The sequence below is a fragment of the Bubalus bubalis genome, chromosome 23 (assembly GCF_019923935.1).
Source record: "Bubalus bubalis isolate 160015118507 breed Murrah chromosome 23, NDDB_SH_1, whole genome shotgun sequence".
NCBI classification, from domain to species: Eukaryota; Metazoa; Chordata; class Mammalia; order Artiodactyla; family Bovidae; genus Bubalus; species Bubalus bubalis.
Genome location: NC_059179.1, coordinates 5,629,229 through 5,647,890, shown reverse-complemented (window position 1 = coordinate 5,647,890; position 18,662 = coordinate 5,629,229). Strand labels below are relative to the sequence as shown.

The following is an 18,662-nucleotide window of genomic DNA, read 5'->3' as shown; positions in this document are numbered from 1 at the left end:
GAAATCAATCCTGAATATTCATTAGAAGGACTGATGCTAAAGCTGAAGCTCCAATACTTTGATCACCTATGCAAAGAGCTGAAGATTGAAGGCTGGAGGAGGAGGGGATGACAGAGAATGAGATGGTTGTGTGGCATCACTGACTCAATGGACATGAGTTTGAGCAAGCTTCGGGAGTTGGTGAAGAACAGAGAAGCCTGGCATTCTACAGTCGATGGGGATGCCAAGAGTCAAACATGACTGAGCAATTGAACAACAACAAAAATAACAACTTGAGCCATTTAATGAAATTAATGTATTATATAATTATCATTAGGTAAAAACAGGAGACCATTACAAGACATCAAAATTCCATTTTTTGAACATTACAACTTCTCTGGAACTGTGCTGAATCAGTTGGATGCACCTTCTTTGGGTGTCTTCCTTCTCCTTTGTACTTTCAAACTCATTTTAGTCTTTATGAAAACATGCTATTGCCTAAAAATCAGGACAATATTGCTTTATCAAATTGTGAGTGCTGAAGTCTATATTTCAATTTTTAATGCTGAAAAGTTATAGAGATCATTTCTTATCAAGTTTAAGAACTAAAAGATAATAAAGAAAAATTAATGCTACAATTCTTTCAAGATGAAGAATCCCTAGGAAAAGTGGCAAGAAAAGTTAAAAGAAACAAAAAATTTAAATTAAAAATCAATCAGCATGCTAATGTCTATGTATGTGTTATGAGCTGTGGGCTCATGTGTGTTATTCCCTACAGGCTTTACTTAGCTCTCCAATGCTAATTAAATTAAAAGAAATGGAAAGATAATTTTCCTAAATTTCTAATATCTGTTTATTTTATCTGAATACTTGCTAAATATAATCAAAAATTTGTTCGGTTGTTTTCAAAGTGGCATCCTAGACTGACAACTGCAATTTAATTTTCATTATGATTAGACTATTATATTAGTTCAAGCTTCAATGTCTGGATTATTATATTTGCCTTCCAAGTCAGCTTTCTGGATTTATCATCTCCTATTACAATCTACTCAGGAGTAATCATTATAACATAATAATCTAGTGGTGCCCCATCCCAGACCCTCTAGAGGTTCCCTCAGCACCTATATGGCATAGAGAAACATTTATGATATGACATAATTTACTTAATATAATTATAACATTATCCATTCTGTCACCTTTCTTTTGAAAGGAAACCCCTATCCCCTCCCAATTGCCTTCTCACCAGTATGCATCCTTCATGAGTCAGCTTCAACACCACTCTCTTTCTCTGTTTTCAGCACATGCCCCTCATAGATTTAGTCCTTTTGTTTGATTGGTTTAACAGAAGCTGTCAATGGCCCACACATGTTCCTCAGAGTAAGTATTCAGTCTGGTCAACTACCCTCTGATAGTAACTTCAGTCTCACTGAACGGCCTTATATCAGAGTTGCAGAGAACTGGTTGCTTGGAGGCAGGAAGTGCAGAAAATATGCCACCATCCACAGCATCACTGACCAAGAACTCTCAGGTTTTAGTGTATGAAATTACCAGTCTCATCACTCTCAGGATCAGTAATTCTGGGGAATGTGTTTTGTGTCATTTCCCAGAATTTTCCCTGTGGATTAAGTTCTAGTTCTCTTAATTGTAGCTGATTAACTGTCTAGTCAAGGCTATGTTTTTTCCAGTGGTCATGTATGGATGTGAGAGTTGGACTGTGAAGAAAGCTGAGTGCCGAAAAATTGATGCTTTTGAACTGTGGTGTTGGAGAAGTCTCTTGAGAGTCCCTTGGACTGCAAGGAGATCCAACCAGTCCATTCTAAAGGAGATTAGTCCTGGGTGTTCTTTGGAAGGACTGATGCTAAAGCTGAAACTCCAGTACTTTGGCCACCTCATGAGAAGAGTTGACTCGTTGGAAAAGACTGATGCTGGGAGGGATTGGGGGCAGGAGGAGAAGGGGACGGCAGAGGATAAGATGGCTGGATGGCATCACCGACTCAATGGACATGAGTTTGGGTGAACTCTGGGAGCTGGTTATGGACAGGAAGGCCTGGCTTGCTGCAATTCATGGGGTCACAAAGAGTCAGACAGGACTGAGCAACTGAACTGAACTGCAATTCCTTTATTGGCTTCCTTCTTTTCTCTGCATCACTTCCACTTCCTCACTTCCCTACTAGTATTACTTTAAGGTCTCAGAAAGAAACTATTTATACCTGAAACTTTGTCTCTAGGTTTTTGTTTTTTTGTTTTTTTTCTTTTCCTTATAGAATCCACAGTAAAACATTTCATACCAGAAGTATCGTGTGGGATTCTGGAGTTGAATGGCTTGTTGGCCACATGGTGAAGTAGCAAGGTGTAAGGGGATACATGCCTCTCATCAATTTCTCCAGGCTTTGAGAACCATAGTGACACTCACAATGACAATGACTATTGAGTTGATGGTTCTTGCAAGTATTGTCAGTGCTCTCAGAAAAAGAAGTGATGAGCCCAAGCCTAAATAAGAAGTTCTCCATGACAGTATTTAAAGACACTTTCCTTTTTCAAAGTTAGAGAGGAGATTGGATTGAAAAATGGATCTTTTATTTGACTGCAATAGTAGTTGAACTGCGGATATTTACTGCAAAGCACAAGCAAATCTCTTTTTTAAAACTCCAGGGTCTGAGAGGAAAGAGGTAGGATCCTAAAACCTGAACTTGGGAAAGAAGGTGTATTGTTTTTTTGTACAGAGACCACATAGATGCCTTATCTGAGATCAACACTCCAAAATACATGTATGTTCCTTCAAAATTTTTCTTCATCTTTTGGTTTCTAAACCAGTATGTTCAAGACCAGGCATGCCCTAACTGAAAAAACCATTGTCTCTGATTTAAGAAAAACAGGATTATTCACCAAAAGGGTAACAAAAACTCGCTAATATTTCCAGTTAGAAATTAAGAGAACATGTCTAGGAATGAGTGTTGAGTACACTGGACAGGAATGCGTCTGAAATATAAGGTACACTTGTTATTTAGTCATTAAGTCGTGTCTAACTCTTTTGCAACCCTATGGACTGTAGCCTGCCAGGCACCTCTGTCCATGAGATTTTTCCAGACAAGAATACTTGAGTGGGTTGCCATTTCCTTCTCCAGATTATCTTCAAGGAGGAGGGATTGAACCTGAATCTCCTGCATTGGCAGGTGGATTCTTTACCACTGAGCCACCAGGGAAACCCATAAGGTACACAGGAGATGCTAAAAATATGTTTACACAAGCAAATGACTTTACATTTAAACACTTGTGTTCTGGGTGTGCAATTCCAAATTTATACTTACTGGTACTACTAGCGCCACCTGGGAAGCCTGTGGATAACTACATGCTTCTCTAAAAATTCTTGTAACTTCAGAAAATAAAAATATATATTAAATAAGAAAATAATACTCTCAAATAAATCAATGTTTAAATTACACAATGGTCATAAAATATAAATCAACAAACTTAAAAACTTAAACGGAAATGCACACAATATGATTAATTAAAAAAAAAAAAGGCTTGAAAGTTATCCAGCACAGTGATCAAAGATGAATGCACTTTATTACCATCTTGCCTTATACCCAAGTGATTTTACTGATTGCTTTCAAATAATTCTGATGTCCATCTTTTAACACCTGGCATTAGTTGAATCTCTTTTCAAATTAAAGTGTAAAACATTTACTCACTTATAAATAATACATTTAAGATATATATACATACTCCACTTACCCTTACTTGACCCACAAAGGCATTGGCTTCTTCTTCTACCACTGACAGGTTTCTGGGCAGATAGGGATCAAAGACTGGTGCGTTGTCATTGACATCTGTCACCACCACGTTTACTGTGGCAGTTGAGGTCTTAAAGAAAAAAAAAAAAAAAGTGATTAAATGTGAGAGGAGTTATTTTTATTTTGATGTCAGTTAATTGGTTATCTGGGCATCTGTCTATCTGAAAAGCATTTCATTACCATTCCTATTCCTTAGCTTTCCAAAAAAAGACAAGGAAAAAAAAGGAAGCTCGCAATCTTCAAACACCTCAAAAATAAATAAATAAATGAAAGTCAGATGGGGAAAACAAATGATGACATTAAAGGGCAAGCATCTTCTTGAAAATGTCAAGTATTTCCTGGAGGCTTACTTTCAGAAAGTGCTTTTACCTTTATCTTGTTCACATTTTATGGATGGTAAGCTTTTATTTATATACACATGCACCTCTTTTTTCTCTGAAATGTAACATTTCTGGAGTTTTTACCATGTACATGTTGCACTGTTCAAAAATATAACTAGTACTTTATAAGATAACATGGTATACCAAATGGGTATTTTCAGGTAAGGAAATACTACCAGAAAATACTACATTAGTAATTTTCTAGATACACATCTAAACCAAAAGTCTGAGTATCATACACTGCTAATTAAAAAAAAAAAAAAAAAAAACCTTATGGTTATACAGCCTAAGGAAATGGTAAGTGGGCAACCCTACCAGTGGTATGTACTTCCTGGCTAAAAGGTGAAATCCCTGGCCTGATGCAACCTGAGAATATAATTTAGGTCAATGACTTTTGCATAATCGAGGAACATCTTCATACCTGATGCAAATGGAAACTGCTTTTTCTAATCAAAGCCTGAGTATAGTTTATGACCTCCACCCATCTCTGTCACATGGTGGGCAAGATCACAGAAGGCTGAGACCAAAATCAGACAAAGCAAGGATGCTAGTCTGGAAAATGAAAAACCCATAACAGGCAAATAATAAGTAGGAGGAAAAAGCAGGATGAAACTATCATGGGTGAATTATTTACATTCCTTTTTATAAAATACAAAAAAAAATATCCTAATCTGTTTAAGTAAGGTGGGGTGAAAGACTAGAGAGCTGAACATAAAGAAATGACTTAAAGGAAGTGAATCTGAAGAAATTTTGCAGTGGTCATGGGACTATGGATGTCAAAAAACTGGATTTCCTAACTACTAAGACCCAGATAATGACTATGGTGTGATAACTCACCTAAAACCAGATATCTTGGACTGCGAAGTCAAGTGGGCCTTGGGAAGCATCCCTATGAACCAAGTTAGTGGAGGTGATGGAATTCAAGCTGAGAAATGTCAAGTCCTAAAAGATGATGCTGTTGAAGTGCTGCATTCAACATGCCAGCAAATTTGGAAAACTCAGCAGTGGCCACAAACTAGAAAAAGTCAGTTTTCATTCCAATCTCAAAGAAAGACAATGTCAAAAAATGTGCAAACTAACACACAATTGCACTCATTTCACACCCTAACAAAGAAATACCCAAACTCTCCAAGCTAGACCTCAACAATTTGTAAACTGAGAACTTCCAGATGTTCAACCTGGATTTAGAAAAGGCAGAGGAACCAGAGATCAAATTGCCAACATCCGTTGGATCATAGAAAAAGCAAGAGAATTCCAGAACATCTACTTCTGCTTCATTGACTATGCTAAAGCCTGTGACTTGTGTATCACAACAAACTGTGGAAAGTTCTTGAAGAGATGGGAATACCAGACCACCTTACCTGCCTCCCATGAAACATATGCAGCTCAAGAAGTAAGTTAGAACTGTCATGGAACAATGGACTGGCTCAAAATTGGGAAAGGAGTATGTCAAGGCTGTATATTATCACCCTGCTTATTTAACTTATATGGATAGTACATCATGAGAAAAGCTGGGCTGGAGGAAGCACAAGCTGGAATCAAGATTGCTGAGAGAAATAACAACAAATTCAGATATGCAGATGACACCACTAATGGCAGAAAGTGAAGAGGAACCAAAGAGTCTCTTGATGAAGCAAGGAGAGTGAAAAAACTGGCTTAAAACTCAATATTCAAAAACAAAGATTATGGCATTCGGTCCCATCATTTCATGCCAAATGGGGAAAAAATGGAAACAGTGACAGACCTCATTTTGGGGAGCCCCAAAATCACTGCAGGTGGTGACTGCAACCACGAAATTAAAAGACACTTGCTCTTTGGAAGTAAAGCTGTGACAAACCTAGACAGCATATTGAAAAGCAGAGACATTGTTTTGCCGACAGAGGTCTGTCTAGTCAAAGCTATGTTTTCCAGTAGTCTTGTATGGATGTGAAATTTGGACTGTAAAGAAGGCTGAGTGTCAAAGGATTGGTGTTTTGAGCTCTGGTGTTGGAGAATACTCTTAAGAGTCCCTTGGACTGCAAGGAGATCCAACCAGTCAATTCTAAAGGAAATCAAAGGAATATTCATTGGAAGGATTTATGCTGAAGCTGAACACTTTGGCCACCTGATGCAAAGAACCAATTCATTAGAAAGCACTCTGATGCTTGAAAAAATTGATAACAGTAAGAGAAGGGGACAACAGAGGATGAGATGGTTGGATGGCATCACTAACTCAATGGATATGAATTTGAGTAGGCTCCGGGAGATGGTGAAGAACAGGGAAGCCTGGTGTGCTACAATCTTTAGGGCCAGAAATAGTTGGACATGACTGAGTGACTGAGCAACAACAAAGGAGGAGAGGTCGTGGTAAATACCCCATCCTTCCTGTTGGGATAATTGAAGTTCTATCCTCTATGAGTAAACAATCAGCCTCGTTTCTCAGATGGTAAAGAATCTGCCTACATGCAGGAGACCCAGGTTCGATTCCTGGGTCTAGAAGATCCCCTTAAGTGAATGGCAACCCACTCCAGTATTCTGGCCTAGAGAATTCCATGGGCAGAGGAGCCTGGTGATGGAGTCACAAAGAGTCGGATATGACTGGTGAATAATGTTGCATTAGTTCTAGACCAGGCCTTACTCAGATCAAAATTCAATAGTCAAATTTTGGTTGGATTTATCTGATCTGTCCTTATTTTAAGAGATGTATTGTAAATCTTCTTTTGAGCAATATAATTTTATTCTCTCTATAAATTTTCATATATTATGTCCAGCAGTCATTAAAAATTTACCATGCATAGGAAGGAATTCTTGGGTATTAATAATAGTTTTCTTGTGTACTAGCTACATTGATAGGTTTATTTTGTGAAAATTTATAGTTATTCAGTACGCTTTGAATACATTTCTATATTTAAAACTCCAATAAAAATTTTCCTTAAAGAAATGTCAGAGACAAGGACAAGGCTTAGGGGAACAAAGAAGGGACTGGGGGGATGAGAAGCCAGCAAGCAAGGACATAGATGGACAAGGGACAGAGCATCATCTCATCCAGTGCCCTGGGTAGAACAGGAGCACCAATAATAAAAATGTCTTTCAATAAGAAAAAAAAAAATAAATGTCAAAGACAAGCAGAACGGTGTTGTAGAGCCAAAGCCAGGAAGCAAACTAAGCACCCACCAACCATTATTATATTGTATTTTTTTGCTAAAATTAAATAACAAGTCATAGTAAGAATGCATAAACTACTATTAAAAGTAGTCACATCAACGAATTTCATGAACATAAGATTGAGTGTATGAGGTCAGACACAATATATACTACATGATTCCAAGTATATAGATTTCAAAGATTGGCACAAATTCTCCAATGTGATAGAAGTCAGGATAGGGATCATTTTTGTGAAGAAGATAGAGTAGGGATAGTATGACTGTAAGGCTGGGCTCCTGGAGTGTTAATTTCTGTTTCTCGCTCTGAATGGTGACCATACAAGTGTTTTCACTATGTTAAAATTCATTAAGTTGCACAATTATGGTCTGTTCACTCTCCATGAAATCATTTAATTTAAAGGATGCATGCACACCAACTTACACTGGTGTGTAGATATATATGGATATGTATAAATTCAGATGTTATATGATTAGGTGAAATACAGATCCTGTTATTTTTTCCTTTTGACTTTTATTGATTTATTAATATAGTCCCCAAAATTTCTCTAAAGAGCTACATTGCTTTAAAAACAAAAATCAGTTTAACAAATATTATATCTTGTTTAAAAGTTGTGTTACTGTTAAAGCCAGTAAAAAGATGTGTCTTTATGGTAGCAGTAGCTCTCAATTTTCCTGAGAGTGAATGAGACATTAAAGTGGACAGCCTGGACCTGAAATCCAAGAGTTGCCACATTAGAGTTTGCTGACCTTCTTACTAATTGCTTGCATAAAGTGCCAAACTATCTGTATTTCCCTGTCAATCTACTGTACTGATGTCCATCTTATTCTTTAAACTTCTGCTTATTAACACTATGGAGTGGTATGATTTTAGATTATACTGGGTCTTGAAAGGCTGTGATCTGTAACTGAGTGATATAGATGAGAAATGATCACTAGGTGAGCTAAGAAATTAAATAACAAGTCTACCATTTCTGTGCTGATTCAGGCTGCAGTTTATGGACCATATAGATCTATTTATCCATATCTTAGAGACTGTATATGAAATGAAAAATAGCCATTTATCTGGCAGAAATGTAATCAACACATATAGAATAACTTTAAGCTTATGTATTTCTAGAAAGTGATCTGAAGATTACTTGAATCATCATTAAAAATACAAATTTCTGGGCTACCCGTGAGAATAATTGACTCTCTTCTGCAATATTCAAATTATATCTTTGCAATTTATCTTGTATACATAGCTGTTGATTCTGACAAGAAAATCCATTTACCAGGGTTCCATGCTGATTAAATATCTTTCTTAAGAACAATCATTATTAAAGTTAAAATATAAATTTTACTATAAGTCTACAAAGGACATACATTTAAATGCTTACATAAGAAAAGTGCTTTCAAAAATAAGACTATTATATTTTGTAAATACTTTATTCTTAAACCACCCACTATATGTGCACATGTATAAGTCAATCTCTAAAGTTATATAAATGATGAAGTTAACTGAAGAAGCTTTTGTTCGAAATTTAAATGTTTCTTTCTCTACTGATACAAACTTCTGTAAATAAAACAAATTTGCTTAAAAGAATCAGAATTTTATTTCATAATCATTTTTTAATTTAAATTTATTTATTTTAATTAAAGGCTAATTACTTTACAATATTGTATTGGTTTTGCCATACATCAACATGAATCCCCCACAGGTGTACATGTGTTCCCAATCCTGAACTCCCCTCCCACATGGCATTGAAACATGTATAATATCATATTCATTCTTATAGAAAGAAAAATTGGGGGAATTAGAAATGCTCAATGTCCTGGCCAAGGAGAATTGAAATTAACAAGCAAATAACTGAAAAAAAATTAAAAAAAAAATGTTCTACAAAGAACTAAACCACTAAAGTTAGCCAGAACTTATTTTCAGTTTTTGATGTGGACAAAGTCATAATTAGTAGACTGATATGATGACAGATAGCTTAATCAGTTCAGTTCAGTCACTCAGCCATGTCCAACTCTTTGCAGCCCCATGAATTGCAGCATGCCAGGCCTCCCTGTCCATCATCAACTCTCAGAGTTCACTCAAACTCATATGCATCAAGTCAGTGATGCCATCCAGCCATCTCATCCTCTGTCGTCCCCTTCTCCTCCTGCCCCCAATCCCTCCCAGAATCAGAGTCTTTTCCAATGAGTCAACTCTTCGCATGAGGTGGCCAAAGTACTGGAGTTTCAGCTTTAGCATCAGTCCTTCCAAAGAACACCCAGAACTAATCTCCTTTAGAATGGACTAGTTGGATCTCCTTGCAGTCCAAGGGACTCTCAAGAATCTTCTCCAACACCACAGTTCAAAAGCATCAATTCTTTTCCATCTTTATTCTTGTCAAGGAAATCTTCCTTTTAAAGCCAATGGTAGGAAGTCTTAATGGTATTATTTCCATTAATTTATGATTCATAAATGGTTGAGGTAAAACCTCCTTATTATCTTTACTTTAACTATACCCCTTAATCTGTGCTGAATAATTCCTCCCTTTCCATAGAATTTTCCCCCTCAGTTATTTCCCAGCCAATTTACCCATCAATCTTTCATCATTAAGTCAAGTTTTCAATCATTTTCTTCTTAAGACTCTCACAGACTTCTTTACATATGTCTTACACAGACACATTATATTAATTAAGGGGATTGAATATGTAAAAATTAACCTTACACTTTATTTTTACTCACTTGTCTAATCTCTAAGTGCTTACACTTGGGTTTACTATTTACTAAAAGTGTTGTGCATATTTTATATTTCACATAGAGCTGTTATCTAATGTTTGAAAAATAGCTTATTATGGGCAGACTGCAATTACCAAATTTAAATAGTTATCATTATCTATTTTTGTTATTTTTAATTAAGATGATAAAACTGCCTAGTATCAATTTGTATGTTCTGACCACAATAAACTTTCCACAGCGATTCTCTACAAATAAGTGTGAGGAGAGTATTATATGCTCCCTCAGTCTATTTTTTGATCAAAGAAGTTATGTCAGGTAAACTGGAAATATGCTGCTGTTTGAGTTGGGTGAGTATTACCTAGACACTTACACTGAATTTGAAATTATTTCCAGAGAACAGTGTTCAGTTGACCCATAAGTGAAAGTAAAAGTCACTTGGATGTGTCTCTTTGAAAATCCGTGGGCTGTACCCTGCCAGGCTCCTCTGTCCATGGAATTCTCCAGGCCAGAATACTGGAGTGGGTAACTGTTCCCTTTTCCAGGGGATCTTCCCAACCCAGGGATTGAACCCAGGTCTCCCACATTGCAGGTAGATTCTTTACCATGTGAGCCACCAGGGAAGCCCAAAAGCGCTTGACTAAAGAAAAAAACCACTTTGTAACACCAAAATGGTGGCAAAAAAGACTAAAACATCGTTGCCAACAAATGCATTATCATATTACTTAAAAATCAGAATGGTGGTAGTTGTGGATAGGTGGATTGAATGCAACCAAGTGATTTTAAAATACTCCTGCATAAGTAAATAATTTATTTATTTTTAGTATTGATTTTCAGATGCAAAAGAAACATCTTCTCTAGAATTATGGGCCCTTTTAAACCACTTCAATCATCAAAGATTAGTCAATATTCTGCTGCTTACAAATAACCTGTGGAAACAGTCAACTTGGTTTCCTAAGTGCTTCACCATATTTATACACAAATTACCTTCCACCCACTGTCCCCTGCCCTCAAAAAAGTGACAACAAGGAACTTGATTCCTAAATGGTAAAACTGCCAGACCTGCCAGGCTGAGCTGGTGATGGACCCAATGAAATACGTCTTACACTAAGTTAGATTTAACTTTCCTCATAAATTGGGTAAGAAAGCTAATCCCAGGTGTCTATTATTCTATCAAGTCAAAAGTTTCAGCTGCATAACAAGTTCAGAGTATAGTTTCATCAATTAAAAGAGCTCATTTAAGAAGAAAAACACTTCGAGTAATTTTAAGTAGCTTTTCCAAGTGAAAAAAAAAGACTAATTCACAAATTAATGGTTGTAACAAATCATTTCAGAGAGTAGAACTATAAGGTTTTCCCAATTTCTTTAGTACTATTTTTAAAACCCTTTCCCCAAGAGAGTACTCACCCCATCTGGCCTGCCATCAGAAGCAGTGATGATCAGAATGTAGCGGTCAGTGCTTTCCCTGTCCAGGGCTTTCCCTAAGGTTAGAATCCCAGTACTAGTAACAGAGAAAACAAACAAACAGATGAGGCACAGAAAGATATTACATCACTGGGAGTCTTCCTACTGTTGTGAACTACTCTTGATAGTTTCTTTTTTTCCCCCTTCCACAAACATAGCTTGAGTATTTAACATGTTTGTTTCTAGGATTCATGCTGAAAATTGAAAAAGGCTTTTAAAGCTGTTGAGCTTCTTAGCAATAATGAAAAATTGCTAAACTAAATAAGGTAACTGGGTTGATTCTATAGCCTCCAAGGGTTGGGGGCGAGGGGGTGGGGTGGATATTGCCTAATTCATCCCAGGAAGAAAGACATCTATCTTGTTGTGATTATTTCCAAGGTAAAAGAGTCCATTAATCTTTAGCAGTTCCAAAATCCTATGAGTAAAGAAGTCGTTTTTTTAATCTAGCAATATATCACCACTCCTATTCATTGTCACATATGTGACCACTATGGAAATGCAAACATCTACATTTCACCTTTGATAAAACTTAGAGATTAAAATTTATTTTTCCTTTTTTTTTTAACAAATTTCAATATGACTGAGGCTTATTGTAGAAAATTGGAAAATACACAGTGGAATTATCAAAATTTTCACAGATATTGTGGGTTATTTTTTAGTGTTTCTTTTTTATTTTCTATTATAACCATATTTAAATACATTATAATTACTTTCAAAAGAGCACTTAGGCTTCATATTTACATTCTTTTCAAGATAATATAACTTTATGAGCACTCATCCTCTCATTTTATATTTTATAAAAACAAATGCCTTTGTTGTCATACTACAATTTAACCATTTTGTTATTCTCTTGAGATTTAGACATTTCTTAAGCATTATGTATAATGGGAGATGATCAGCCTTTGTGAAAATTCTCATACTTAGAGTATTTTTAAATCAACCTTTTCACTGTTTAGAATACATACTTTGAAACATTTAAGATTTTATCCTCCCAAGTAATTTGTTTTATAACAGTTTGTCACTTATAATGTTCTTAAAACAAATTCTACATTTATGTCTTAGACATTCCAGTTTAATATTGTGTATGATATTTTAATTAAGGCCTAATAAGCATCTACTTTGAGGAGAGGTTACATTGATTTAACAAAACATTAAAATATTCAAGTATAAAAGCACATTGTTTCTGATAGATAAAAAGCTTTCATTTTAATGCAAGTGCTTTTGTCCCTACAGTGAAATTGAAACAATTCACACCACATATGCTAGTTGAGTACAGAGAGTCAATGCCAAGGAATCAAGATCAGAGTTGCAGTTATTCTATTTGTTTTATTGTTGTTATTGATATGGACTAAAAAAAATGTTTTAAACATATGTTATGACTATAAAAAATTGACTTTGCTTCTGGTGCATCTTAAACTGTTTTGTTAAATAACTGAAACCAATTCCCAGAGTAGTTCATAATAATCAGGTTTGGATCAACTTCCCACACTAAATGGTTTGAATAATCTCATTCTAAAATGACATTCAAAGAGAAAAGTAAGGCATTTATTACTTCTGAGACTTATTCACAAGTTAACTTGAGAAATAGAAAACCTTAAAACTTATCCACAGTACAATGAAAGGAAGAAAAAAAATTGAGTTATTGTTTTCCATTTTCCTCCTCAGTTTAAAGTTCAAGACTATAACATTCCTTGTATATTAAATTAGAAAATCACTAGAAATTTATATTTCATAAGAATTTAGAGCCATATTATACCTAAATAGCTTATTTTTCATGGCCTCATGATTATTATGGAAATAGTCCTTTGCTTAAGATGATATGTGCCTTGTATTCCAGTGTAGTAGAGACAGGATACTTGTGAGATGGAAAAATAGAGAAAGAATAGGTAATGGTCTTTGGGTATTTATAGCTGAAAGACTAGTTTATGAGTCCGCACAAGCATCCTTTCATGAAATTCCAGAAATAACTGGAAAGGAGGACTCTGCTATCTGCTGGATGGAAGCTATAGGGCACAATACATTAGGCTACATTTAGGAATGCAGCAAATCTTATCAGTAATACACTAAAAATACGTAAGACTCCCTCCTGGTAAAACATCAGTAATAGTGCTAATTGAATTTTACATAATTGAAAATCTATTGCACAGGACAAAATCAGTAAAAATGGTGACCCAGACAGCTTGAAGAGATGTTCTCTCTAAAGAAGTGTCGAAAAATGAAGCATCTTTGATAGGACTCTAGAAAATAGTCAAGCATTGACAGCACCCAAATGGAGGTAGATTTAAGGAAAAGGGAACTTTAAAAATTGCTAATAATAAAGATGTGTTCCCTTTTTACTTGTCCTTGCCCCATCTCTTCCTGACTTAGAGTGGTCTTAAAAATGGTGATCAGCACCCCCAGTGTGATACTCTAGTCCTTGTGTCTGAGGCAGCAAAACTACCCTTATTCACAACGTATTGGATTCGTCTATTCCAACTGGTCTTAAAGGCTGCCTGAAGGGATAACATAGCTTTTGTCTTTGTTTTGCCTAAAAAGCAGAATTCACTCCAGGCGAAAAAGCAGTGGGTATTCCTGGAAAACAGTGTAAGTCAGGGAGCAATCTGCAGTCACCTAAGGCAATAGATTGTGTTTGAGGCATAAGAAAACCAAAAGCCTGGAAGGGAAAACTGAGTAGAGACTTTCTTGGAAATTTAGGGCATTCAAAAATGCCTAAGTATCCTGGTGAATAGAATTGAGAGTCCGTATACGAACCTATGTGTCTGTGACCAACTGATTTTCAAAAGAATGCCAAGATCATTCAATATGAAAGAAAAGTCTCTTCAACAAATGATTGCTGGGGCAACAGGAGCTCTACATGCAAAAGAATGTATTAAAAAACCATACTAAGAAAACTCAAAATGGATCAACAATCCATATGTAAGTACTGAAACCATAAAACTCTTAGACAAAAACATAGAGATAAATCATGATTTGGAGCTTGACAATGGAATCTTAAATATGATAACAAAAGCATGAACAGCAAGAGGAAAAACTATATGTTGGACTGCCTCAAAGTTAATTTTTTGTGTATGAAACTACAATATCAATAAAGTGAAAAAATCCTACAAAATGAAGAAAATATTTACAAGTCATATATCTGATAAGAGTCGGTTCCCCACATACATAAAGGACTTGGTACAACTCAAAAACAAAAGAAACAATTCAATTTAAAAATAGTTAAAGGATTTGAATAGCTATTTCTCCAAAGAAGATACACAAATAGCAGATAAGCACATGAAAACATGCTCAACATCATTAGTCATCAGGGAAATAACAAATCAAAATTACAATGAAATAGTACTTCATACTCACTAGGGTGGCTACAATTAACAAAACAGGAGGGGAAAATAATGTGTTAATGAAAACATGGAGGCAACCCTTCTATATTGCTGGTGAGAATGTAAAAAGGTTCAGTCACTATGGAAAACAGTTTGACAGTTCCTCAAAAAGTAAATAATTACAATATTATGACCCAGCAGTTACAATTCTGGGTATATATTCAAAAGAACTGAAAAAAGTTGCTTAGTATTGAAAAGTACACACACACACACACACACATACAGTATCAACAATAGCCAAAACAGAAAAGCAGTCCAAATTTTCACCAATGTATGAATGGATAAGCAAATTGCTGTGTATACATGTAACAGAATATTATGCAGTTGTAAAAAGAAATAAAGTACAGAGATACGGTTCAACATGGAAGAACTCTGAAATCTTTAGGCCTAGTGAAAAAAGTAAGACACAAAATGTCACCTATTGTGTCATTCTGTTTATAGGAAATATCTGAAATAAATAAATACATAGAAGTTGCACATAATTAGGTGACTGCCGGTGGCTGAGGAGAAGGGCAGGTAGGGAGTAACTGCTTAACGGCTTTGTGTTTCCTTTTGGGATGATGGTCATGCTGTGGAATTAGATAGAACTGATAGTTGTAGAACATTGTGAGTCTACTAAATGCCACTGAACTTTTTACTTTAAAATAGTAAATTTTATACTATGTGAATTTAACCTCAATTATATTAACTGTATTGCACAGAATTCCCTCACCAAACACTAAGGCTATAGTCCTAAAAGGTACTGTGTTGGAGAAAACCAAGCTCTTTTAGACAATGAATTGGTTTGCCAAACCATAAAAATTGTGTTCAAATGTTGTTTATACAATGTAGATTAAAAATAGTAGAGGGTATTTACTGCTAAAGGGTATCTACTGCCAAACAAACCAACCTGCTATTTTAGTGTTCATTTTCTCCAAATGCATAATTTATTAGGAACTACCCCACCAGCATAATTATGCATTGACAGAGATTGTCTCACAGGTTTCATGCTTTGTGTTCTATTCTTCCTTTAATCTTTTTCAATACATTCTACTAGTTGTGATTAACATTATTTACACTTGCAAGTGTCTGTCTTTCACAGACTCATCATGCTGATATGGCCATCATTTTTTCAGGCCTTAAAATGATAGAGATGTTAGAGTGTACTTCAAAATGTGTAATTGTTCCTAGTTTGACATGGCATTCCATGTTAAGCAGTAATCAGTGATTAACAAACACAGACCAATAGAAAGAGTTAGATACTGGTACTGGTGGTAGTTTAGGGAGAAAGATGATGGAGACATGAACTAGTACTGCGAAAAGGATGATTGAGTATGTATTTTGAGAGTAGAGCTGACAGAAAAAAAATGCATATCATCTTTCTTTTTTTTTTTTTTTTTTTAATTTTATTTTATTTTTAAACTTTACATAACTGTATTAGATTTGCCAAATATCAAAATGAATCCGCCACAGGTATACATGTGTTCTTATATATTAATCTTCAGTGTAGTTTAAATTGACATGAAAAACATAATCAAGCTTTAAATTTAGGGTCAAAATTAATTAGTCACAAAGAAAGAAATAAAAATGCCAGTGAAGATGTAAAATCTTCAAAGACAATTCTAACAAGGGGCAGAAATAACTCTGGCTTCTTCTATTTAGCACTTAGTGTTTAAGTGTTACATCACATGCCTTGTGCTACAATGGTGATAATCAATAAGAATTCCTCAATCTCCTGCAATAAATAACTTATATATTGGTCATAATAGTTACAGAGGAAGTTTCTTTACATCTTGCTTAAATGTTTACTTAATAGTGAATGTTTGCTGAACAAATATTTGATGAATAATATACTAGAACAGACACAAAGTTATTAATGCATTATGCTGCAGAACCATAAAGATCTAACCATTTAATACATGGTGCTAAATGATCTGCATAATGGATGATTGTTCTCTTTAAGGAACAAGCATTTTTATGTAAAGAAGTTTTTTCCCTGGACATATGACTAATCCACTAATCTAATTAAAACACATATAACAATTCAACACTTAGTCAATCCATACTAGCATTGAGATTCATTACTACTAACATTTTTAACAAATTATAAAAATGTTTTGGTGTATTTTTATTTCAATGGAGAAAAGGTAAATTAATGGTATCATAATGATTATTGCTAACAATGGCATTATAGAATAAAATAATATAATGTTTAATATAAACAATAAGCATGTACTTTTTTAGTTTTAAGAAGGAAAATGTAACCAAGATCACTACTTAGATGAATTGAAACATCTGACAAGAGAGAACATAAATTGTTTTCTATTATTTTTGGAGAGAGTACCCGAATTATTCAAATCCTTAAAACTTACACAGAAGTGGTAATGCAAATTTGCACAAGTATCCCAGAAGTATCAAAGGAAGCAGGAATTAAAGTATCAATTTTCTTCCATTTCAAATGTGTTGAAATATATTGCTAAGGGTCTAGACCAGCCTATACATATCAATGGGAATAAGAGCAATGTGTTGGCTGAAATAAAATCACCAAAAGATAAAAGGCAATGTGCTCAGTGTACAGATCCTGAATCAAGAATGATCATTGAAAGAGACCATGCAACCATCATAGAGACCTGACCTATTCTAGCTGTCTGGAAGCAGTTTGCATTCAAGGATATTTCTGTCTGATTAGCTCAATTCAGACAAAGAGGACGCTGCATTCGTATCTTTCACACATTAAAGAAACTCTGATTCTCAGTTAGGTTTTTGTCTGTTTGGCTTCAAAATCATAAATGAGAAAGTAGAAGAGAACCACTTGCTACGGTAGCAGCATGAGTGAGAGTGTCTTTGATAAAACTGGTAGCTCATTAGATTTCACATCCAGCAGTTGTAAAATCCTTCATCATCAAAAGAAAAACAGATAAACACAGGAATGGAAATCCTTAACAGAGAATAATGGTGAAAGTTTCATTATTTTCTTATTTTTATTGCCTTTATTAACATATAATTCATGTATCATTGAATTCACCCATTTGAAATGTAAATTCAATAATTTTATTAATTTAAGTATCACCAGAATCAATTTTAGAATACTTGACCACTGTATCCATTAGTATCCACTCCCTATTCTCTGCCATCTCCCAGCCTCAGGAAATGTGTAGTCTACTTTTTGTCTCTATAGATTTGCCTATTTTGGACATCTAATACAAATGGAATCATACAAAATGTGTTCTTTTGTGGTTTCTTTCATTTAGTATCTTACTTCCAAGGTTCATGCATGTTTCAGTACTTAATTCTCTTTACTGATGAATAATATCCCACCACATGAATACACATTTTGTTAATTTACTTCATCTACAGACAAACATTTGAGTTGTTGTACACATTTTGCCATTTTAAATAATTCTGTTATAAACATTTTTTGTCCAACTTTTTAAGTGGACACGTGTTTTCTTTTGTCTTGAATAGACACAAGTGCAATTGCTGAGTTATATGGTAACTCTGCTGCTGCTGCTAAGTCACTTCAGTCGTGTCCGACTCTGTGTGACCCCATAGATGTCAGCCCACCAGGCTCTCCTGCCCCTGGGATTCTCCAGGCAAGAACACTGGAGTGGGTTGCCATTTCCTTCTCCAAATGTGAGAAATAGTTTTACAGAATGTACATATTACATTCCCACCAGAAATATATGAGAATTTTGATATTTTTACATCCTCACCCGTATATGCTATTTCCTTTGTTTTTCATTATAGCCATTCTGAGTGGATGTGAAGTGGTATTTCATGATTCTAATTTGCATTTCCTTAGTGACTAGTGATTATGAGCATATTTCATGTGCTTATTGACC

At 35.0% G+C, this 18,662-nt stretch overlaps 1 protein-coding gene across 1 annotated transcript in view; it reads right to left on the bottom strand.

Annotated features, from left to right (window-relative positions):
* The window catches only part of PCDH15 (protocadherin related 15), a 1,798,632-nt gene that overhangs the window by 296,770 nt on the left and 1,483,200 nt on the right, over positions 1 to 18,662 (bottom strand). Inside the window, exons 20-21 of the mRNA XM_045164127.1 lie at positions 11,408 to 11,501; positions 3,715 to 3,843 (exon numbers count right to left, since the gene is read on the bottom strand). Coding sequence (XP_045020062.1) covers positions 3,715 to 3,843; positions 11,408 to 11,501 — 223 coding nt within the window. The remainder of the gene's footprint in view (positions 1 to 3,714; positions 3,844 to 11,407; positions 11,502 to 18,662) is intronic.